Source organism: Symphalangus syndactylus, chromosome 22 (assembly GCF_028878055.3).
Source record: "Symphalangus syndactylus isolate Jambi chromosome 22, NHGRI_mSymSyn1-v2.1_pri, whole genome shotgun sequence".
Taxonomy (NCBI): Eukaryota; Metazoa; Chordata; class Mammalia; order Primates; family Hylobatidae; genus Symphalangus; species Symphalangus syndactylus.
Window position 1 is genome coordinate 51,628,592 of NC_072444.2, and position 23,283 is coordinate 51,651,874.

Below are 23,283 nucleotides of genomic sequence, written 5' to 3' on the forward strand. Positions count from 1 at the left end.
AATAGAGAACTAGAACAATGTCCATCTCTTAGCTCTTCCTCTCTTTGTTGTTGAACTCATTCTCTCCTGGTGGGTGGCAGGGTGGAGGGAGTGGCTAGAGTAAACTCCAGGCTTAGTATCTCCACAAGAAGGAGATTTTTCTTCTAACGTCCAAATACAATCTCAGAGGACAGTTAGTGTGTTGTTGACTCCTATGCCCATCTTTGGAATGTCACTGTGGCCAGAGGAATGGGATTCTGTGACTGAGGCTGCCATTTGTTCACTGCAACATACGTTTCCTCCTTCCCCTGGTAATGATATAAATTCTCCTGATTTTATTCAGGTTGGCAATGTGCCCATATCTCTTGTAGCTAGGCATGGCTAGGTGGTTAAATTCTGGCCAATGACAGGTGTGTGGTCCTTTACAGAAAGATCCTGTATCAGCTCCTGTTATTGTAACAGATCATCACAAATGCAGTAGCTTAAAACAACATCAGTTTATTGACTTACAGTTCTGGAGGTCAGAAGTTTGACATGGGTCTCACCAGGCTACAGTCAAGGGTGTGGGGGGGACTGTTCCTTCTGGAGGCTGTAGGGGAGAATCTGTTTCCTCACCTTTACTAATTTCTAGAGGCTGCCATGTGCCTTGATTAGTGTCTTCTTCCATCTTCAAAGTCAGTGATGGCTGACTGAGTTGTTCTTATATCGCACCACCCTGACATTGCCTGTTCTGCCTATCTCTTCCACACTTAAGGACTCCTGTGATTACACCAGGTCCATCTGGATAATCAAGGCATCTCCCCACCTTAAAATCAGCAGATTAGCAACCCTACTTCTCCTTTTCATGCAACCTAATCTATTCACAGGTTCTGGGGGATTCAGACACGAACCTCTCTAGGTAGATTATTATTCTCCTAACCACAAATCTTTAAAAAGGAAGGGTACCCTTTTATCCTTTCTTCTCCCTTCCTGCTATCTTGAATGGACTCCTGATACATCCACTTCTGGGATGAGGTACTGTGGTTGGCAGCCTGCCAGAAGCACCTTTTGGCAGTTGCTGCAAAGAAAGAGGAACTGTTCTTAGTAGGCTGAGAGAAGGATGCCAGACAGACAAAAACATCAGATGTTCGTTATAAACATCTGCTGCAATAATGCTGCATGATCAACAACCCCTAAGACAGTGGCTTAAGAGATTTATTTGTTAATTTCTGGCTCACAGGCCTTCAGTTGATGGTGGCTCTGCCAGGCTTATCTGGGATCAGTTGGACTTGCTCAAGCTGTGGTTAGCTTCAGGTAGGCCTTGCTTATCTCTCATGTACCTGGCAACAGTGGCTCTTTGGCATCTTCTTCCCATGGCAGATGGCAAAAGTTCAAGAGGAACGGCCAAGCCAAACAAGCTCATATAAAGCTCTTTCTTGCATCATGTCTGATAACATGTCGTTGTGCAAAGCAAGTCCCATGACCAAGCTCGAGTGAATGGGTGGGGATGAACAGTTCACTTCTAGTGGGCACTCTTCAGGTTGGCACAGTGAAGGGCACAGACAGATAATCCCCTACGGAGGGTGCAAGGGGTTGGGAACAATCATCCAATTTACCACGGTGAGCTAAGCCAATCCACTTCCCTCATCAGTGAGGAAGTTTTGTAGGGATATCTCTTCATGCCCACTTGACCTGGAGGAGTGCTACCGTGATTTCTTCCTCCTACATCCCATGCCCACTCTTTTTAAAAATACTGAAAAGTGCAGAGACTAATGTAACAAATACGAAATGCATGCTCACAACCCAAATATAAGAAACTTTTAGGCCAGGCGCGGTAGCTCACTCCTGTAATCCCAGCACTTTGGGAGGCCGAGGTGGGTGGATCACGAGGTCAGGATTTCGAGACTAGCCTGACCAACGTGATGAAACCCTGTCTCTACTAAAAATACAAAAATTAGCCAGGTGTGGAGACACGTGTCTATAATCCCAGCTACTCAGGAGGCTGAGGCAGGAGAATTGCTTGAACCCGGGAGGCGGAGGTTGCAATGTGCCCAGATCTCACCACTGCACTCCAGCCTGGGCAACAGAGCGACACTCCATCTCAAAGAGCCCCTTAAATTTGTGTCCTTTTCATTTTCTACTTCTGGAGCACCAAATTTTTGAGACTCTCACATAACTATAAATGCAATAGTTTCTGTTCCAGAATCCTGGGTCCCATACCCTAGGATTTTACCATACTTATCTAATATGGGCACAGCCCTGACTAATCACAGTACCTTTATTACCTAGGAATTGCATTTGTCTGCTTGTAGTGGTCTCCTGAAAAAAGTGGTTTCAACACACAAGGATCTGTTATCTTACAGAAATAAATTTTGAGGTAAGTAGCCTAGGGATAATTCAACACTTCTTCAGAGCCACCCGGACTCGAGATCCTTTTATCTTTCTGTTTCCATCCTCTCTGCTTTTAGGATAGCAGAGAGCAGTCTTCAGCATGAGACCCATTCCTAAGTAAGTAGCTGATTTGGGATTTTGTCTTGGCTAAAGTTAACAACCAGCTGGTCTTAGTTTCTCCTTACCATTAGAGTGCTCAGTAATCATCTAAGTTGTATGATTGTTTGTTTTGCTTAACTTTTTGTTGTTGTTTGTTTCTGTTTTTGTTGTCGTTTCAGTCTTTTTCCCATTGGGTTTCACCAACTCTATATCCGACTTGATCATATCCAAAGGAAGGTTCCAAATTATGGGGAACAAGGCCTCTAAAGTGACTTCAAAAAAGACATAATTTGGCTTATTTGGAACAAAAATTATACAGAAAGTATTGTCAAATATAAAATGTTGTCTGGTTTTCTTTGGACTGTATTTGTATAAATGTTACTGGTATGTGCTCCAAAATTATGGGAAACTTCTGTAATTCTTATGTGACTTAGCGTACATTATCAGTAATAATCATAATTGTTGTGTTAAAATTATTGTGTGAGACAGAGGTAACAAATTTCCTTGTCAATTGTGTCTTTGACTATGGCTGCCCTAAAACTTTTTCTCACCCATGGACAATTGTTGTCTTGTTTTGGTCCTCTTTAGAAGGTGGTTTTATAAGCAGCTATAAAACTCTAGCAGGTGCTCTTGAATGCAGGTTTCTGATAACTTTGGAGATTGTGGCATCAGAATAGAGGAAAAACTTTCAGGACTCATGGAGAGCATTTTGTTCATGAATATCAAACAGAACAGGAGTTAACTTCATGGACTGAACTAATCTTTTTGACTTTTTGCTTAAAACGTTGCTGATCCTTTGTTTTGTGTTTCAGAGTCTTGAAACTTTTCTTTTGAGCTATTGACAGCTTTTAACAATTTAGTACACTCCTATGAACAAAATTTAGAGCATATGTTTCTCTCTACCTGATCTCTCCAGAATTTGAAAACTATTTGTGAGTATTCTTTTTGTTGTTGTTGTTGAGACGGAGTCTCGCTCTGTCACCCAGGCTGGAGTGCAGTGGTGTGATCTCGGCTCACTGCAAGCTCTGCCTCCCAGGTTCACGCTGTTCTCCTGCCTCAGCCTCCCAAGTAGCTGGGACCACAGGAGCCCAACACCATGCCCGGCTAATTTTTTGTATTTTAAGTAGAGACGGGGTTTCACCGTGTGTTACGTAGGATGGTCTCGATCTTGTGACCTCGTGATCCGCCTGCCTTGGCCTCCCAAAGTGCTGGGATTACAGATGTGAGTATTCTTAACTTATAGCAATACGGTTATTTGCACAAGTGCAGTAAGAATCAGTTTTCATTTGTAACAGGACACAATTGGAGAAACTGGTTATTTTACCAAGGCTTTGAGTGGAATGGTATGCCTTCCTTTGAGGAATCAACCTTGACTTACGGAGCCAATGAAAACCCTTGGGGAAACTGGCCTCATACCTTGTCTACACAGTCCCTCTAAAGGGTTTCTGACCTGTGGTTAGTCATGAATGTCACTTTCTGATAGGCCCAGGAGCCCCAGGTTTATCCAGGGACCTCAAGAGAAGAGGAGATTCACCCAACTCATAGGTATTTGATGATACAAATCCATGGCTGGGCTTGGCTTTTAAAAAGTCTTATCAGAGAGAAAGTTCCATCAAAGCCAATTTTACAAAGCCTATGTGAAAAATAATTATTCTTGATGTACTTTATACAAATAGTCTGGCCAAGTATAATAAAGCAAATTGGTCCTACCATGATTTGTCTTTAGTAAAAATGGGAAACTGGAGAGAGAAAAATTATGTTTCAAAAACTATAGTACACCTGTTGTTAGATTCTAGTCTTGCCTAATGTTTTTCAGTTTTTATTATTTTCTACAGTTTGGGCTTAATTCTAATTTTTCCTGGCTATAAGTCTCCAACATAATATTTTTAATTTTTTTCTTCTTTCTTTTCCTTTCTTTCCCAGTTTTTTTTTTTTTCTAATTTGAAATCGCTGAAAACTAAGCTGTGCTTTCTTAAAGCGCTGTGAACTGAAGCTAGACAACTTAAACTTCGGAAGAAAATAACAGCAACCTATTTACATACATAAGCCACTTTCCGGGATCGTTCTTTTGTTTGTTGTTGTTTTTCTCCCTTCCTCCTTCTATTTTCTCTTCATAAGACAAAGCCACTAACGAGCTTTTGGAACCCACCCATACAGGAATAAACTGTCCTAGCCATGATAGATCACATGCAACCTGAGACTGGAAACTCATTTTCTTTTCAAATGCTTTCTCCAAAAGATGTTAAAAAAGAAAAAGAGGAAAATGTGAAATGAAAATCTTGGGGCCCCAAAATTACTAAGCTAAAGGGAAAAGTCAAGCTGGGAACTGCTCAAGGCAAACCTGCTTCCCATTCTATTCAAAGTCATCCCTCTGTTCACTGAGATAGATGCATATCTGATTGCCTCCTTTGGAAAGGCTTATCAGAAACTTGGAAAGAATGCAATGATTTGTCTCCCACCTACCTGTGACCTGGAAGCTCCCTCCTTGCTTCGAGTTGTACCCACCTTTCTGGGTGGAACCCATGTACTTCTTACATATACTGATTCATGTCTCATGTCTCCCTAAAATATATAAAACCAAGTTGTGCCCCGACCACCTTGGACACATCTTGTCAGGACTTCCTGAGGCCGTGTCATGGGTGTGCATCCTCAACCTTGGCAAAATAAACTTTCTAAATTAACTGAGATCTGTCTCAGATTTTTGGGGTTCATACCCACTAGGCTTGATCTGTTTTTCATTACTAATGCCTGCTGCTAAAACTGTTCAAGCACCCTCCCTCTAGGCCCAGGGACGATCATAAAGCAGGTGGATATGCGAGACTGTAAGGGTCGGTTTTGAGGGATAGAATTGGTTTAGACTCTCCAAATCAAGGATGGGCACATAGATGCTCAAACAGCTGGCCAGCTTAGGGACTTTACCTCCTGGGCCGTTGTGTGGCCCCTTTTCATCCATCCCAACCATAAAGAACTTTTTGCTTCTCATAGACTTAAAAGAGAATTGCCAAGGACGTCAAGACACTTGTGATGAAGCCTTCTGGGTATAATTGTTCCCAGTTATGGGGTTTATGAAACTAGAGATATGACATCATTTATTGACTACCTTAGGACAAATTTCTAAGGAGACCACAAAAAAACATTTTGGCACAACAAAAGTCTCTAAGTTCCTTAGCTCAAGTAGTTTTACATTGCTACATATTTAACTAAAAACAAGACTACAGTAGCTCAATTCATAGAACTTATAGAGAAGCCAATTTTATAACCTTGCTTTTTGGCTCTTAAAATGTTCTAAGGCTGATGAATGCCTGCCCACCTCCATTCTCATCTGGCTTAGAACATTTAATTGGCTGTAAGTCTTTTGGCTCTAAGTCCCCTGGCAATAGCAGTTCCAAGGGACCGAATGGACATGGGGCAGGCAGCCACACCATCCTGGCAATAATATGTGATGAAATAAAAGTTTGGCCATCTATGCTGCCTCTGGCAAATCCTAGCCAAAGGGGAGAAATGAGAAATCACTGTTAGGCACTGCTTAGTGTTTTTATAAAGAAACACCTGAGACTGGATAATTTACAAATAAAATAAGTTTAATTGGCTCATGGTTCTGTAGGCTGTACAAGAAGCATGGTACTAGCATCTGCGCCTGGTGAGGCCTCAGGAAGCTTCCAATGAGGGAAGGCAGCAAATGTATTACACATGAGAGCAGGGGCAAGAGAGTGAGGAGGGGGAGGCCCCAGGCTTTTAAAGCCATCCATGGGGGATCTACCAGCACCCCCCGGCCCCCCCACCCCCCCGCCCCGATCCAATACCTCCCACCAGGCCCCACCTTCCACACTGGGACTCACAGTTCAACATGAGATTTGCAGGGAACACACATCCAAGCCATATCAATAATGAAATCCAAGCTCCCCAACAGAATGAACGTACCCCCTTTTGGCCAAGAGGACCCCAGAGAAACCTTGGAAGCTGAGTTCCTGAGCATGATGGGATGGGAGTTCAGACATACCTCATTACACCCTCTCGCTGGCTAACCATCCTAAGGGCTAAACAGAAACCAGCCCTTTCCAAAGACTCCACATTGATAATGTAAATTATCAGCTTATCTTCCCAGGTACAGAACAAAGATGAGATTAATTGTTCCTTCACCCCTCCCTGAGACATCTGCTTCCTCTATTCTCTTTTTCTTCAAATCTTATTTTAGTAAAACGTAGACTTAGTAGGCATGACTGAGGTCTCATAAGTATGTAACCATTCCTGTTACTGCCACCTCGCCCCCATCCCCTTTAGGGAAACTGTATAAATACTAAACCTCCTGAGAGCTTCTTTGGAAAACGAAAAACAGCCACAGATCTGTCTGTGTGGCTCCTGTGTTTTTCCCAGGCACGCCCTCAAAGCTGGCTCAATAAACCTCGATTGATGGGGACACCTGCCTCAGTCACTCATTTTGGTTGTCAACAGCTACATTAAAAAGAAAATATTTACAGTTTAGACTTACGTTCATTCATTACTTAGCAATGATACTTACCGAAAACCATAAAATAAGAAAAACTATAGACCAATGATTCCTACTCTTCCAAGGGTTGAGTTGTACCTGAGGCAGCGGGTTGTTGCCAAGAAGGGGATGGGTTCTCTGCTTGAAGCGGGAGGAGAGGGCCCCCCATGGCACATCTGTTGTGCTGTGGTTTACAGCTTTCAGGCAAGAATGAGTCTTCATTATCTTTAAACGCTAGGGTCAAGCACAGGACTTCCCTTATTTTGGGGTTTATTCTTAGCTATCCCAAGTCCTTTTGAAAGAGAGATTGACTGTGACCACAAAATAAACAGGAGAAAACACATTCTGAACTTCTCTTCTGTGGGAGCTGCAAAGGGCACAGGCCTTGTCTTGCCCTGACCCAGACCCCAAAGGCACAACTGTGCAAAAGCCGCCCCCGCTGATGATGTCTCTTGGCTCATCCTCAACTTCAAATACCTATAATTTAATTTTAAGCACCCTTAATCATGTGTGTACTTCAACTACCCCCACACCACTTCCCAGCCCAAGCCTGGTTCTGATCAAGCCAGCCAGCCCCAGGGGGTTTTCTCTTTCTCCTTCTCTGGCTTTCAATAGACACATGACTTTCTGCTCAGCCCTGGCTTACTGATGAAGAATATGAGGCTTACCGAGGTGAATACCTTGTCCCATGTCTATTTAATTTGGGTGGCGACTGAGTGAAAGCCCCTGCCACTTGAAATTCAGTGGCCTTTCCATGTTCCCTTCTGGCTGGCTCCTGGTCCCCAGCCCTGATTTCCAGACTTGTGAATCTTGCAACTATTTGTTTGGGGAGGACATCCTCAGATAACCCCCACTTACTTGCGTGGTTGACCCCTAAATTGCTGAAGCCCTGCTAAGGTGAGGAGCAGCACTGTGCGGCCAGGCCAGGCCAGGCCAGCCCGCCGGGGAGGCCTTTGGGCCACAAACCAGCTGCTGTTGGGTAGGCATTGCGCTAAACACTGATCCATTTTGTCACCACTGTGACGTGCAGATTCTACCCATTTTCCAGATGAAGGAATTGTGGCTCCAAGACGATACATGATTCAGCACTGAGAGACTGAAGTAGGATTCACAAGTCAGTGTGTCACCAAAGCCAGATTCCAGCTAAGATGGACCAGAGGTGCTGCGGGCTCCTCACAGACGAGGTGACGCTTGGTGATGCCCCCACTGCCAATCTCATTTGTGTTGTGGGATGTCAGGGACCCCGAATGGAGGGGTCCTCCACTTATTCGACCTCTCACCTGGATGGATGCTTCTGCGGAAATCTATACTAACGATAGTGTGTGGATGCCTGGGGCTACAGATGACAATTGCCTTGCTCAACCAGGAGAAGGCACTGCATTTAATGTTACTATGGGTTATAAATACTCTCCTCTGTGCCTCGGACATGCGCTTTGTTGTATCCATCTAGTAACTCAAGCCTGGGCTGCTTATCTTCTGGAGAGATTAGCCACAGGGGAATGGGGACATTTGGTCTCTGGCCTCTCCCTTTCTCCTTTAAAACAAATGAAAAGAGGAGTAATAGGAGATACCCCATACTTTCAATATAAACCTGTAGGAAAACCATGTCCTAAAAATTTTGAGGGCCCATCTAAAACTTTAATTTGGGAAGATTGTGTTAACTCACATGCAGTAGTATTACTCATGTAGTTTAGTAATAGACTGGGCACCAAAGGGCTATTTAAAAAACAATTGCTCCTCTGGCAGAAGGGAATACGTGGAGACTACTTATTTTATTTTTTATTGGGAGGACGAGGATCTTCATCTTATTTTGCATAGGAGGTTCAGCTCCTTCTTTCCCTCAAAATGGGAAGATAAGGGCATTACCCCCCTAAGGCCTCATATGATATTCCCCATTCTGAGTCCAGAACACCCAGAACTTTGGAAATTGGCTCTTGCCATGTCTGGACTGCAAGTATGGGAAGGGGAAACTTTTCTGTCTGTTATCCCCTCTACCGCCCCTCGCATCCCTGATTCTGAACCCCATGATAAATCCCCTTTGAACCCTTTTCCTCTGTTTGATGCTGATCCTCCCTTATGAGACTCCAATTGGCATTATGATCATTCTTCTTGACCCAGGTGTGCCCCTCTACATCTTTGGCATCCCCAGGCACCTTGGATTGCTTCTTTATGGTGGAGAACATCGGGCCTTGCCACCGCTGCCCCTCTCCCTCAGTATCAATGTAGATTCAAACATTGTGCTTTGTTTACCTCCAGCCTGACAATTCCTATACAGAGTTGTGTTAAGCCTCCTTACGTGCTGTTAGTGGGAAATATCAAAATTTGGATGAACAATCAAACTGTCCAATGCATTAATTGTCGTTTATACACTTGTGTTAACTCCCGTTTTGACTTCAGGAAAAGTGTAATGTTGGTTCCAGCTCGAGAAGGAATCTGGATACCAGTAACTTTACCCCAACCTTGGGAATCTTCCCCCTCAGTACATTTAATTAATGAAGTGTTACAACGAATTCTAAAAAGATCTAAGAGATTTGTTTTCACTTTAATTGCTGTGATCATGGGCCTAATTACAGTCACTGCATTGGCCACCACTGCCAGAGTGGCATTACACCAATCTATTCAAATGGCTCATTTTGTTAATGATTGGCAAGCCAATTCCACCCAAATGTGGAATTCTCAACAGGGCATTGATCAAAAATTAGCCAATCAAATTAATGATTTAAGACAGTCTGTTATTTGGCTTGGAGATCAGCTAATGAGTCTTGAACATCACATGCAAATGCAGTGTGATTGGAATACTTCTGATTTTTGTATCACACCATATTCCTACAACAAGACTGATCACTCATGGGAAATGGTCAAAGGACACCTGCTGGGTAGGGAAGATAATTTATCTTTGGACATAACTAAATTTAAAAAACAAATTTTTGAAGGCTCTCAAGCTCATTTATCCATTGTGCCTGGAGCTGAGGTGTTAGATCAGGTGGCAGAAAGTCTTTCTGGACTAAACCCCACAACTTGGATTAAGTCTATTGGGGGCTCCACTGTAGTAAATTTTGGAATCATGTTTCTTTGTTTAATTGGCTTGTTTTTAGTGTGCCGGACTAGTCAAAGAATCCTGCATCAAAACCAAGGAACAAACAAGCCTTCATCACCATGGCACATTTATATAAAAAGAAAGGGAGAGATGTTGCTGGAAGTCAGGGACCCCAAACGGAGGGACCGGCTACAGCCGTAGCAGAGGAACATAAATTGTGAAGATTTCATGGACATTTATCAGTTCCCAAATAATACTTTTATAATTTCTTATGCCTGTCTTTAATCTCTTAATCCTGTTATCTTCGTAAGCTGAGGATGTACGTCACCTCAGGACCACTGTGATAATTAACTGTACAGATTGATTGTAAAACGTGTGTTTGAACAATATGAAATCAGTGCACCTTGAAAAAGAACAGAGTAATAGCGATTTTTAGGGAACAAGGGAAGACAACCATAACGTCTGACTCCCTGTGGGGTCGGGCAAAAACAGCCATATTTTTCTTCTTGCAGAGAGCCTATAAATGGATGTGCAAGTAGGAGAGATATCACTAAATTCTTTTCCTAGCAAGGAATATTAATATTAATACCCTGGGAAAGGAATGCATTCCTGAGGGGAGGTCTATAAATGACTGCTCTGGGAATGTCTGTCTTATGCAGTTGAGAGAAGGACTGAGATACGCCCTGGTCTCCTGCAGTACCCTCAGGCTTACTAGGGTGGGGAAAAACTCTGCCCTGGTAAATTTGTGGTCAGACTGGTTCTCTGCTCTCAAACCCTGTTTTCTGTTGTTTAAGATGTTTATCAAGACAATACGTGCACCACTGAACATAGACCCTTATCAGTAGTTCTGCTTTTGCTCTTTGCCTTGTGATCTTTCTTGGACCCTTATCAGTAGTTCTGCTTTTTCCCTTTGTCCTGTTCCCTCAGAAGCATGTGATCTTTGTTAGACCCTTATTAGTAGTTCTGCTTTTTGCCTTTTGAAGCATGTGATCTTTGTAACTACTCCCTGTTTTTCACCCCCTCCCCTTTTGAAACCCTTAATAAAAACTTGCTGGTTTGAGGCTCAGGTGGGCATCATGGTCCTACTGATATGTGATGTCACCGCTGGTGGCCCAGCTGTAAAATTCCTCTCTTTGTACTCTTTCTCTTTATTTCTCAGCCAGCTGACACTTATGGAAAATAGAACCTATGTTGAAATATTGGGGGTGGGTTCCCCCAATAATTTGTCCCCACGCGACACCCTGTGAGCCAGCCCTGGGTGGTACAAGGACTCCTGTGGGAGCCACAGGAGTGGGTGCAGCCCCAGGCTGCTGGTGCTATCAGAACTGCACAAACACTACTTTCTGAGAAACCGGTACAAGTACTTTCTAGTAAGGGGGGAGGGCATCTCCCAAACCAGCTATGACCTAGTCACCTGAGGTGTTTAAAAGTCTCTCTCATCTGTGCCTCACTCCAGCTTTGGAAGTGGGACCTCCTTGTCTAAGCCACTCCTCTGGAGTGAGCTGCACAGCCCAAGGGACAGATTTCACACCAGCACCTTATGCTAGCCCAGAGAGACAGATGTCACTCACTGCAACACAGCAGAGGTGCAGACTAAGTGGCAGCCAGGGGCCATGAGAGGGAATGTGGTGGAGGGGGACAAACAGGGCCCTCCTGGCCAGTGAGCCCTGGGCTTGGATCCAGTTAAATCACCTGAGTCTTAATTTCCTCACTCAAATAGTGGGCACAGTAATCCCCGTTACACAATATTGAGGTATGATCCCCACCGCAAAGGGCAGCGGGATTGTAAACCCAAGAGCTGGAAGGGAACATCTGGCAAGAAGGGTCTAGAGAGCTGTCTCCTTTTCTTCATTATTACTTTTCAACAACCTACCTCCTACATCCTCCAGAGTCAAGCTCCAGCCTTTCTTCTCTGCAAGCTCCCAGGGTTCTGCTCCCTGCTCCCTGCAGAGGACACACCCCTTGCCCACTGACTGTTGCCCACACAGCTGTCTGTGGCTTCCCCGGGACTTGGGGAATGCCTCCTGTCAGGTTCACACTCCATTCCTAATGGGGGCTTCCACCCTGACTCATGCACTCTGGAATCAGGGACCAGCTGGGCCTCAGACAAACCTCAAACACTGTAAACCCTGCCTCACACTGGGCCTGGGACAGGAACGTCCCCATCAGAAGCACTTGCAGACTGTGGTCTCAGCCAGCCTGCCTCATCTTCCTCGGTGTGGCTGAACTGGGAAGGAGGAAAGAAAGGTCACTTCTACCATCCTCCTTCTCCCCACAAAGGGCCAGCACACCTTGGGCCAGGGTGCAGGGCAGGACTGCCCGCCTTATACTTTACCAGGTATGCAGCTGAAGCACTACAGAGGTCTTTAGAAAAAGGAAGCAAGGCTGAGGTCAGACAGAGTAAATAATCTCAAGAACTCAGATCACTAAAGTTATTTAAAGTTACAAATACACTTTTAATTGATTTCAGATAAAAACTACTCAAGGAAGGTCAGTAATCATTTTAGCCCCGAATCTGTTAGAGCCGTATGGTGAGCAGCCTTGAGTAACTGGGTTAACTCGTTATTTTCCCGAATTCCCACCATCCACAGTATTAGAAAAACAAAGCATTGTCTCAGTTTAGGATAAACACATGGCACAGTAACCAAATCCAGTCTCTCATATCCCGTATTTTTTCTTTAGCTCTTCTACTTTGTTGATGTAAGCTTTCATGGCATCTTCCTTGGTAGTCCCTGTAAGGAATCGACAGGATTAGTTGTCAGGGAGGTAGCATGGTAGGAAACAAGTAGCCTCCAGAGTCCCAGGCAGCTCTGCTGTAACTCTCCTAGGCTCAGTTTCTCACTTAATAAAGTTGAGATTCTACTAATTACACGTTGGAGGAGACAGTATCCACGGAACCTGGCCCGAAGTGAATGCTCCATAAGCAACTGTGCTCAGAAAGCCTGGTGGGGCTGGCCAAGGTCTGTCGCCCATCTGCTGGACACCTGCATCCCCCACCTGTCCTGGGGGAATGGCCAGTGTGAGCCTCGAGAGAGAGGTGCCACCCTCCAGAGAGGCAGGAAACTGTCATCGTGGTGACTTGACTGGTCCTGCTAACTCTCGTGACTGACATTGGCTTTGGCCTTTTCAGTATCTCTGTTTTGGGCTGCTATCTCCCAGAGCTGTTAAGCTGGCAGTGAAAAAGCAAAGCCAGGCATCCTCTTCTCCCCAGAGAAAGGCTATGAGAAAAGTTTCAGGAACTCTGAGCAAAAGTGGCTGCTTCTTGGAGGGGAATGAGACAAATCTTTGTCTTCTTGCTGCAGTAGAAAGGACACTGAATGTATCCCTCAGAGACAGTGACACCCAGTTTCCTTGATTCTATGGTGAAGGAGAGAGACCCTTTGGAACTCAGAGCTTGTTCTGAAGCACTGGAGAGTACATGGGGCCTGAGGATGGTATGGAAATGTCCCATGAAAATGGCCAGGCAGATAGGCATTCCCTTCCCAGTTACTTGCAGATCCTAGGAGTGTGTTTATTGTATTGTGGCCCTTTCTGAATTCAAGGGTTTCTCATTTGCAGAGACAGAGGGCTTATTCAGAAACTAGCCAGCAGGAACACTAATGCTGCCAGGAGCTTTGGTGCCAACTCTTAGGTCTTGCTGCTGCAGGTGGCACGTGATTAAGTACGAGCTTGGATATTTCTTGGCTGCTGGTGCTTAGCATATAATGGCTCCATTCACTGAGCCTACGATGCCAGCGGCAGGCCATGCATTAGCTCATTCCCTTCTTTTATGTACCCTTCTGGCTAGGAAGGAACTGGGGAGGGCCACTGGGGTTAGGGGGTCACCGCCTGGCCTTGTGGGGGAGAGGGAGCTGCAGACAGGAAACCACCCCTTATTCTGAACACATCCAAAGCCCACATCAACTACATCATTTCCCAAACTATTTTTCAGTGGCCTGGTTCCCAGCCCCTCCTCTCTAGATGATACTCCTGCTCAGAGATGGTACTTTTAGAAAAGGCATAAGTGGTGTTAGGAGAAAAAGTAGGTGGCCTGGTTTTTTCCCATTCTGGCGTAGGTCAGGCTGGTTTCCCACACGTGCCCCATTGACTTTGTTTTCTCTCCTCCTCCCTTACACTTCATAATGAAGACTCTTTCATTACTGGGTTTCACAAATGAGGGAAATTGATTAGAACAATTACCTTTCAGCTCATTCCAGGCATCCCACTTGGCCTTGCCTGTGAAGTCCAACATCCCGGGCCGTTCTTAAACAAGGGAAGAAAAAGCATTAGATCTGGTTCAAATTCTAACGGAGAACTTGATCAACCTTCTTGCCATAAATGCCATCTTCTATTACACCTGTTCCTTCTAGGTTCTGTCATGGGGTTAAATAGGTCTAGTAGAGTAGGTTCTGCCCTAAGAAAACCAATGTATGCCAATCCAAACTTAAAATCTAGAGCAAATAGGAAGAACACTATTCTTATTATAAGATAGCCTTTGTCTTACAAGTTAAATGACTCCAAAATTTCTCCTTTAAAAAAATTATACTTTAGTTACAATTTTTTAAAAAAAAAATCCATTCATATGTCTTAAAATTCAAAAGCTACAGAGGAAAATACTATAAAGTTTCTCTCCTACCCCTGCTCTTAGCTACCCAATTTCTCTCCCTCATCATTAATGATATCAGGTGTCCTTTCCTGTGAACTGTTTATATCCTAGCCCCATTTTTCTACCAAATGGTTAGTCTATTTCTTGCTGATCTGTGGGAGATTTCATCGAGGGTAAGGTTTCTTTAAGTTATATGATGACTTTATGCTTATAGACCTGTTATCATCTGCAGTTGGGAAACACACTCACCATCTCCCTGTTGTCCTATTTCACTACCATGCCCAGCCCCAGAGCCATAGGGAACAATCAGAGTCCGTAGCCTGGAGCACTGTGCCTGAGAAAATGTCCCTGAGCGCTTTCAGGGAAGTGTTCCCAGGGACAGCTGAAACAAACTGCCCTTGCGGTCATCATCAGGATCCTAGAATAGCACTCCTCGACAGCTCTCTCCAAGTGGTGGAAATGGAAATGTACATGTATATTTGCAATGTCCAATTCAGGAGCCACTTGCCACACCAAGTACCTGAAACGACTACTGGGCATCTGAAATGTGGCTCCACTTGATTTTATTTAACTATTTTTAGTTAATTTTTTTTTTTTTTTGAGATAGAGTCTCGTTCTGTTGCCCAGCCCAGTGGTGTGACCTCAGCTCACCACAACCTCCGCCTCCCAGGTTCAAGTGATTCTCCTGCCTCAGCCTCCCAAGTAGCTGGGACTACAGGCATGTGCCACCATGCCCAGCTAATTTTTGTATTTTTAGTAAGATGGGGTTTCTCTATGTTGGCCAGGTTGGTCTCAAACTCCTGACCTCATGATTCGCCTGCTTCGGCCTCCCAAAGTGCTGGGATTACAGGCATGAGCCACAGCACCCAGCCTCAGTTAAAATTTATATAGTCATATGTGGCTACTGGCTATTATCCTAAACTATCGTGTTTGGACTATCATGTTTTATAATCGTGTAATAGGGCTGTATAGTACAGCCCTAGAGAAAGCCGATGACACCTCTTTGATCAGTAAGTGATAGATTCCTACGCCAGTCTATCTAGACTCATGTAATCGGTAACTCTAGTATGGGCACAGGCCAGTCTCTGTGAAAATACTGTTTGTCAGAAAAGCATCTTGGCACCTCTGGCCTCCTCCACTTCACCTTTCCTTCCCCTCCCTGGAAGGATAGAGTTTACGAACTCACTGTAAAACTCATCTTCACCACAAGATCTTCTTCAACTAAGTGCTCCATGTGAACCCCAGGGTTTGATTTGGTATTGCCTGTGATCCATCATTCTGGGTGTCATTTCCTGCTTCCAGCTGGTTGGCAGCCAGCCCACCTGCTCCATCTTCCACCCCAGCTACTGTGGAAATGGGGACCATGCTCACCTTCCTCCTCAACAGGGGCAGGGGAAACCTCCCTTCTGTGCTGCCATAACGCTGAGTCCTTGCACAGAATGCACTGTGCTGTTGCCTCAGTATCCACCCACATTTCAGGGACTTAGGGACATAATGAAACCTACCCAAGGCAGGAAAGATGTTATTACAGAACATGACAGTCCAAAGCACAGCCTCAAAATCAGCACCAAGATTTCTGGACAGGGAAAAAGTTGTCATCAGGAAGGCACAGACTTGTTAGCGAAATGCTCTGACTGGCCGAAGAAACCAGGTGCTTCTCTGCTCCTGATATCAGGCTTGGCCAGGCTGTCAAGTGCTCCGAAAAGTGCTCCAACTTTGATCGTGCCCATCTAGGGCAGAAGCTGAACGGCTCAACAATGATACCACTGAGCTGAGAGCCTTCAGCAAGTCTTTTCCAAGCTGCAGCCTTTGCTCCTTCCCTAGTAGAGAGGAGCTGCTGGTGATAACCAGTAAAGACCTTCTAAAACCAGGATTTGAATTCTGCTACTACTGGAGACACTGAGAATCCGGAACATGGTCTTTTCCACCCCAGGAACCATCACCATACTCCACCTGAAGAGTAGGGCCTCAGGCAGTTTGACAGTGAAGTTCCCAGGGACTTCCAGTCTGGGCTGCTGAGCCTGCTTTGATGAGCAGAGGCCCTCCCAACCCGCCGCTCTGCATACCTGTATTTATGTCGCCCACAGTTGCTTGTTTGTAGCGGCCATAGATGAACAGCATCTCATCATCCGCTGGCTTGGTCTTAAGGTGCCTAACCTCCTCTGCAGCTTTCTCAAACTCAGCCTGAATGGAAGGGAGAGGAGAGGACTGAGGGCCTCCTCTGGGTGGGAGAGGGTAAGAGTCCTGCTGTGGCCTGAAGAAAGCCCAGTTACAGGGATGGAGAGGTGGGAAAGGTGGCACCCTTCGGGCAATGCAGCCCCTGAAGTGTGTCTGCCCCTCCCTGCCCCAACGGGGCAGCTAGAAAGATTCAGCAACACAAGAAGGGGAAGCCCCTCCAGTTCACTCGTTCAATCGAAAACCGTATATCCAGCGCTCTCACAAACGCAGGCATCAGGTCTGGAAATACAGCAGTGAAGAGGGCAGGCCAAGCCTTCGCCCGCAGTGGGCGTCCACTCTGCGGGAGAAGCAGCGAGGCCAACTGCTTGGCCACCACCGGGCCAGGCACTAGGGAGTGGCTGGGGCTTCAGCGAAGCCCTGGCCTGGGGACAGAGAGGGAACAGTATGCTGGAAACAGCTGAAAGGGGACAGGGCATGAGTGCCGCGGTGTCAGCGCCGAAGCCCGTTGGTCCCCTCCCTCCCCCTGGGGCCCGGGCGTTCAACACCGACCTCTGTCCCAGTGCCCGGATTGGCAGAGGCAGGCGGGAGGAGCCAGGGGTCGCCCCACATAGCTCGGTCTCAGACAAGGGTCTACACTGGAGGGAAGGGGGCGGCCCCTAGGTCACCTCTCCCCGGGCCGCGATTCTCCTCGTCCCTCACTCTGAGCACCCGGCCCCGTACTTCCCATGACCTCCAAGCTCCCGGCCACGGCCTCCTCGCTTCCCCACTCCGCCGCGACGTCCTGCCCTGTGCTTCGAGATGGGGACTGAGTCTCCTCGCTCCTCCAATCCGTGCAACCCCTTCCCCCATCTTTCCATCAAGCACCCTCGACTCCCAGCCTTCTCCGGCTACACAGCGAAGTCCACTCCATGGGCAACTTTCCGGCAGTTGCGGGGTGGGCAGCAGATTTAGAAATCCCCAAACGGAAAATCCCGCTCACAAGGCTCTGTCCAACGAATCAGGGCTGGGCATGGGTCCATGAGGAAGTGAGGGGCACAGAAGGAAAGAGCCCGAGAGCTTCTGGCTCCCGGCTGAGCCCCCAACAGGCCTCCCGCCCGCTGCACCTTCGCAGCCTGGCTGTGCAAGCGCTGTACCTGAGACATCCTGGCCGACTTGCAAGAACTCCTGGGAGACAGCGGAGGAGGCGAGGACCAGGAAGCGATCGTCCAGACTGCACTGGCAAGCGCCTTTACAGGCGCGGTCCACTCGCCCCAACCCTGCTCGGGCGAGCACCGGAAAGCCAATCAGAAGCCAGCTATGCGCTAGGGGCGTGCCCAGCCCCCGCCGCGGCGCCAGCCCCGCCCGAGCCCACGTGGGACCGCTTGCGCAAGCGCCGGGAGTAGCCAAAGGGAACGCCGGGAGCAGGTGGGGACAACGGAAGTAGGGCGCTTAGTTTTGCTGCCGGGAGTTGGTCGAGAGTTGGGTTCAGTCCTGGGCCGTTGTGGGGACGGCACGCGGGGGAAGGGGAGGGGACGGAGACCGAAGAACGGAAGTCCTTATGTTTCTTTTCTTTCCTTAAATCTCCTGCCCGGCCTGAAGAGGCCGGAAGTTGCATCTCTGGACAAGTAAACTCTGAGACCTGAGAATGGCGAGCGGGACCCGCTCCTCCCTTGGGGTCTAGAGGAGACCCCCGGAGATGGTCACTGGTGAGCAGCGTGATGGTGGAAAGCTGGACTGGTCTCCCGAAAGGCAAAGCCGAGGCTTCTTCCTCTGAACTTTTGGCACGTTCTTTGACTTGCCTGTGGCCTTAGTGTCAGTCCTGTATTGCACATATATGTCTGTGATGCATTTCTCCATCTGGTGCGTTAAAGGCAGGGACAGTGTCTTATTTGTCTTGATTTAACAAACTTGGGACGAAGTGCTCAGCAAATATTTGTTAAATGAATGGCTGTTTATTGAACTGTTGGGTAACTTGCACTGTTCTAGACCTTGGCAGACAGCAGTGAACAAAGCAGGTGAATCCCTGCAATCTTGGAACTTACAAGTAGGGACAGTAGTTTATACAATAAGTTAAATCTAGAGTTCTTTAGGGGCTTAGGAAGTTGGAAGTTTATAGTTTTAAATGGAGGAGGGTGAGTATCGAGGGAAGGTGACATTTGAGAAAGTTCCTCAAGGAGGGGAGGGAGGATTCCAAGCAGAGAACAAGTGTAAAGGCGTGGGCAAGGAACCAGGGGAAGAGGAGAAAGATGAGGCTGGAGAGTTTTGGCGGTGGCAGAATGGCTAGGCGATGCAGAAGTTGGCCATCACAGGGACTTTGACTGTCATGCTGAGTGAGATGGCAAATTGTAAAAGGGTTTGAAAAGAGGATGAGGAGACGGAGGGAAACGCCTTTGCGAGATTGTTACACAGCCTAATCTCCATGGGAACAGAAAGGAGCAGCACAGGTGTCTGGAAGTGTTTTAGGATCGATGTTTAAGAAGCTAAAGGAAGACTTCTCTGGCAGTGGTTACAAAGGAGCTGGGTGAAGAGAGGGAAATGATGGAAAATTCTCTGGAGATCATTATAAAAGCAAAATCATTCCTCTCTAATTCATAATTTGTGGCAAGAGGGCTGGACTACAAATCTCCGCCCTGCCTACACCTTCCCCCTCCCCAGGAAAGGTAGACGCTTTCAGACTTAACTTGCTAACTTCATGTAGGTCAGATTTTATGGAATGTTTGGGAAGAAATGAAGATGCAATAGGGAACAAATCTAGAGTTTTCAGTCTGAGCATAATTTTGTTTGAGAAAGGAGAACCAAACAAATTAACAAAAATCTTGGAGTTAAATATGGGGAAAGTACACTGAAGTGTAAGAAATGCAGGTTTCTTTGAAAATCACAATTCAGAGCTGCTTTTTCCATTTGAGGCTTGGATTTGTTTTTGCTCTACTTGGTGCTTACAGCTTACTTGATGGAAACTCAGATTATTGCTTGTGTGGGCCAGATTTGCAGTCAAATACATCTCCTAGTCAGCAGGTTTTAATTTAGGGTATTGTTGAGATTAGGTACTTTGAAAATGCAGTTATCACTTCTCAAAGATCAGTTGCTTTTAGTTTTTTAGTTTTTGTTTTTGAATTATTTTTGTATGTGATGGGGTCTCACTCTTTTACCCAGGCTGTAGTTCAATGGCACAATCTCAGCTCTCTGCAGCCTTGAACTCCAGGCCTCAAGTGATCCCCCCACCTTAGCCTCCTGAGTAGCTGGAACTCTGGGCACAACCACCATGCCTGGCTAATTTTTTTATTTTTATTTTTATTTTTTGTAGAGATGGGGTCTTCCTATGTTGTTGGTCTTGATCTCCTGGGCTCAAGGGATCCTCCCACCTTGGCCTCGTAACGTGCTGGGAGTACAGGTGTGAGCCACTGTGCCTGGCCTTGATTGAATATTGCTTTTCATAATTCTGAGAGTGCAAGATCCTCAGCTCTGTTTATGTCCTTGTTAGCAACCGTAACATGTTGTAATTATTTTATTTACAATTATTTTAATTTTAATTTACTTTTCTACTGGTAACCCTCTGCCCCTGCCTCCCACCAAACACACATAAGCCAGGAGGAGATGGGGTCATTGTTTACCAGTCACTGCTGAATCTCCAAGTGTCTGGCACTTCTTAGGCACTCAACAAATAGTTGTTGAATGAATAAAGTGTTTTTCTCTCTATGAAGATTTATTCCTTCTGATTAACTGAACTTGGAAACCATCTAAATTTGTTAGAACTGAATGTAAAACTATGGGGTTGAGTAAAGTAGATGAACTCTGGTGCAAAGACCATGTAATCTCTTTGTATCACTCCCAGCTTTGGAAGCCGAGCACCTGGAGAAGAGAAACCTGACCAGCCAACTTGTCAGCCAAATTGACCCTGCCAGTCAATAGAGAGGCCATTGTCGTTGTTGTAGTTTGCCTTCACATCTGGGGATGCCACTTTTTATTTATTTTTTATTTTTATTTTTTTCATAGAAACCAGTCTTGTCTGCCACAGGCTTCACTTGGTGGGTCTCAGCATAAAGCCAGATGGGCAAGATCTCTCTCTCTCTCTTCTCCTATCTCCTCTCCCTCTCTCTGTGTCCTGCCTCTCTCTCCCTCCCCCTTTCTCCTATCTCTCTCTGTCTCTCTCTCTGTCTCTCTCTCTCTATTTTTTTGAGACAGGGTCTCACTCCATTACCCAGGCTGGAGTGCAGTGGCACGATCATGGCTCACTGCAGCCTTGACTTCCTGGGCTCAGGTGATTCTCCCACCTCAGCCTCCCAAGTAGCTGGGACTACAGGTGTGTGCCACCATGCCCGGCTAATTTTTTGTATTTTTTGTAGAGATGGGTTTTTGCCATATTGCCCGGGTTGGTCTTGAGCTCCTGGGCTCAAGTGATCCCCCCTGCCTCAACCTCCCAGGATGCTGGGATTACAGGCCTGAGCCACTGTGCCTAGCCCTGGCAAGATATATTAATAAGCGAAAGCATTTCTTGCTCAGTGGGTGGGAATAGTAGTTTCATATTAAGTTTCTTAGTATAAATGAAACCTCTAATTTCTGAAAGTAACCTAATCACCAGAAAAGGAACTACAATTACAGGAGTGCTTCCAAGTTGCTCTAGTAACTAGAGTTACTATAAGGTGAGGGTTAGGGCATCCACAAATGATGGATTACATTCATTCTGTATTTTCTTTCAGGTTACTTGGAATGTGAGTCCTGTGGCAGGGCTCCAGCAGAGATGGAGGAGACTAGTTTTTTTTTTTGAGATGGAGTCTCGCTCTGTCGCCAGGCTGGAGTGTAGTGGCTTGATCTCGGCTCACTGCAAGCTCCGCCTCCCGGGTTCATGCCATTCTCCTGCCTCAGCCTCCCGAGTAGCTGGGACTACAGGTGCCCGCCACCACGCCCGGTTAATTTTTTGTATTTTGAGTAGAGACAGGGTTTCACCGTGTTAGCCAGGATGGTCTCGATCTCCTGACCTGATCCGCCCGTCTCGGCCTCCCAAAGTGCTGGGATTACAGGCATGAGCCACGTTACCTGGCTCAGGAGACTAGTTTTAAAGGGAAGAAGGGACTTTGGAAATGCTTCTGGATAGGATTGGGGAGGTATGGGTGGAGTCAAGGGTTTTGTGAAGGCCGAGGGAGGTGAGAGTTGGTGGGGGTGGGGTAAGAATGAAGCCTGGCTTTCCTCATAACTGGTGAGAGGAGGCCTGGCAGCTGGAAGTGTTAGCAAGGCCTTTGCCATTCTTACCCTCTCCTTCCTTTGGGTGTTCGTCTTCAGAGGAATTGTGGCAAGGCGGGCATGAGAGAAGAGTGAACAGGTGTGGCATGCACATGTTTACCATTTTCTTCTTCCTCTTCTTTCTGCCTACCCAACTTGGGCTGGGGGTGTTTAGGGCTGAGGTGAGATGCAGAGATGGCTTGGGAGTGGAAGATTTTGATAGGGAAGTATCCTAGGCTGGCTGGAAGTAAGGAAGACAGGACTTCCTTCAGAATTGCTTCTCCATGAGTTGGTCATACACTGGTCAGGTGCTGCCTGCGCTCTGTTTAGAAGCATTCATGATTATGGGCAGTAATAATGAAAATATCTTGAGTTCAATACTGAGTTCTTGTTCAACTTCATACTTTAATAACAGTGTGTTATATATTCTCTTTTAAATCTACATTGCCTTCTACATCTTTGCCTATTCAGCTCCTAGCTGCACATGACAAACCACCTGGAAAATGCCTCGAAACTAGATTGTTAGAGATGAATTTTCTTAGTAAACTCTTCTGCCTGTCAACAAGAAAATTAGAAATACAGCTGACCCTTGAACAACACAGGGGTTAGGGGCACTGACCTTCCACACAGTCAAAAATCTGTGTGTAACTTTTGACTACCCTAAAACTTAACTATTAATAGCCTACCGTTGATTCGAAGTCTTACTGATAACAGTTGATTAACACATTTTATATGTTATATGTATTATTTACTGTATTTTTAAAAGTAAACTAGAAAAGAATGTTACTAGAATCACAAGGAAGAGAATTATTTACTGTTCAGTAAGTGGAAGTAGATCATAAAGGTCTTCAGACTTGTCATCTTCACATTGAGTAGGCTGAGGAGGAAGAGGAAGGGTTGGTCTTTCTCTCTCAGGGATGGCAGAGGTGGAAAAAAATAGAAGTTGGACTCCTATTGTTCAAAACGCCACTGTATTAAAATACAGCCTTGGTGACAAGGCTGCAGTGAGGTATAATCCTGCCACTACACTCCAGCCTAGGCAACAGGGAGAGACTCTGCCTAAAAGGAAAAAGATCTGGTGACATGCTTTGGCTAATAATTCCTTTGAAGGGCAATGTTGTTCAAAAAAACGCTATTTTGAGCTAACTACATAGATTGACGTGCGGTTATAAAAAGTACAATAGTCCCTCCTTATCCTCAGAGGCTAAATTCCAAGACCCCCCCAATGGAGGCCTGAATCCTATATATGTTTTTTCCTAGATGGTTGTCTGTCAATATCTGTGGGGGATTGGTTCCATAACCTCCTATGGATGCCAAAAATCCATGGATGCTCAAGTCCCTTATATAAAATGA

At 45.9% G+C, this 23,283-nt stretch overlaps 2 protein-coding genes across 9 annotated transcripts in view; one reads left to right on the forward strand and one right to left on the reverse strand.

The window, feature by feature from the left end:
* Positions 1-12,398: 12,398 nt before the first annotated feature.
* DBI (diazepam binding inhibitor, acyl-CoA binding protein) lies at positions 12,399-18,000 on the reverse strand. 6 transcript variants are annotated; one of them, XM_063631308.1, is made up of 5 exons: positions 17,868-18,000; positions 16,623-16,740; positions 16,062-16,132; positions 14,151-14,213; positions 12,629-12,703 (listed from the first exon to the last, which is right to left on the reverse strand). In XM_063631308.1, the coding sequence occupies exons 1-4, from the start codon at positions 17,874-17,876 to the stop codon at positions 14,154-14,156; spliced, it is 258 nt and encodes an 85-aa protein (XP_063487378.1). In that variant the 5' UTR covers positions 17,877-18,000; the 3' UTR covers positions 12,629-12,703; positions 14,151-14,153. The 6 variants fall into 6 exon arrangements, with proteins under 6 accessions (XP_055117151.1, XP_055117148.1, XP_055117146.1 ...); XM_055261176.2 differs by lacking the exon at positions 16,062-16,132 and having other exon boundaries at positions 12,399-12,703; XM_055261173.2 differs by lacking the exon at positions 16,062-16,132 and having other exon boundaries at positions 12,399-12,703; positions 17,838-17,999.
* Positions 18,001-23,283, forward strand: part of C22H2orf76 (chromosome 22 C2orf76 homolog) — a 64,894-nt gene continuing 59,611 nt past the window's right edge. For 2 of the 3 annotated variants that reach the window (XM_055261167.2, XM_055261168.2), the window contains exon 1: positions 18,001-18,138. Coding sequence is in view for 1 of the 3 variants with exons in the window: in XM_055261166.2 (XP_055117141.1) it covers positions 18,432-18,494 (63 nt within the window). In the remaining 2 variants the exon portion in view is untranslated. Of the gene's footprint in view, positions 18,495-23,283 lie in introns of all 3 variants that reach the window. The other variant, XM_055261166.2, reaches the window with a different exon arrangement.

Bases quoted from the DNA above. Each gene is read 5' to 3' on its own strand.
- DBI (XM_055261171.2), bottom strand. From the start codon at position 17,343: ATGTGGGGCGACCCCTGGCTCCTCCCGCCTGCCTCTGCCAATCCGGGC. The intron at 16,741-17,283 runs GTCGGTGTTGAA...CCTTCCATTCAG, and splicing joins ATCCGGGCACTGGGACAGAG to GCTGAGTTTGAGAAAGCTGC. The intron at 12,704-14,150 runs GTAATTGTTCTA...GATTCCTTACAG, and splicing joins TGCCTGGAATGAGCTGAAAG to GGACTACCAAGGAAGATGCC.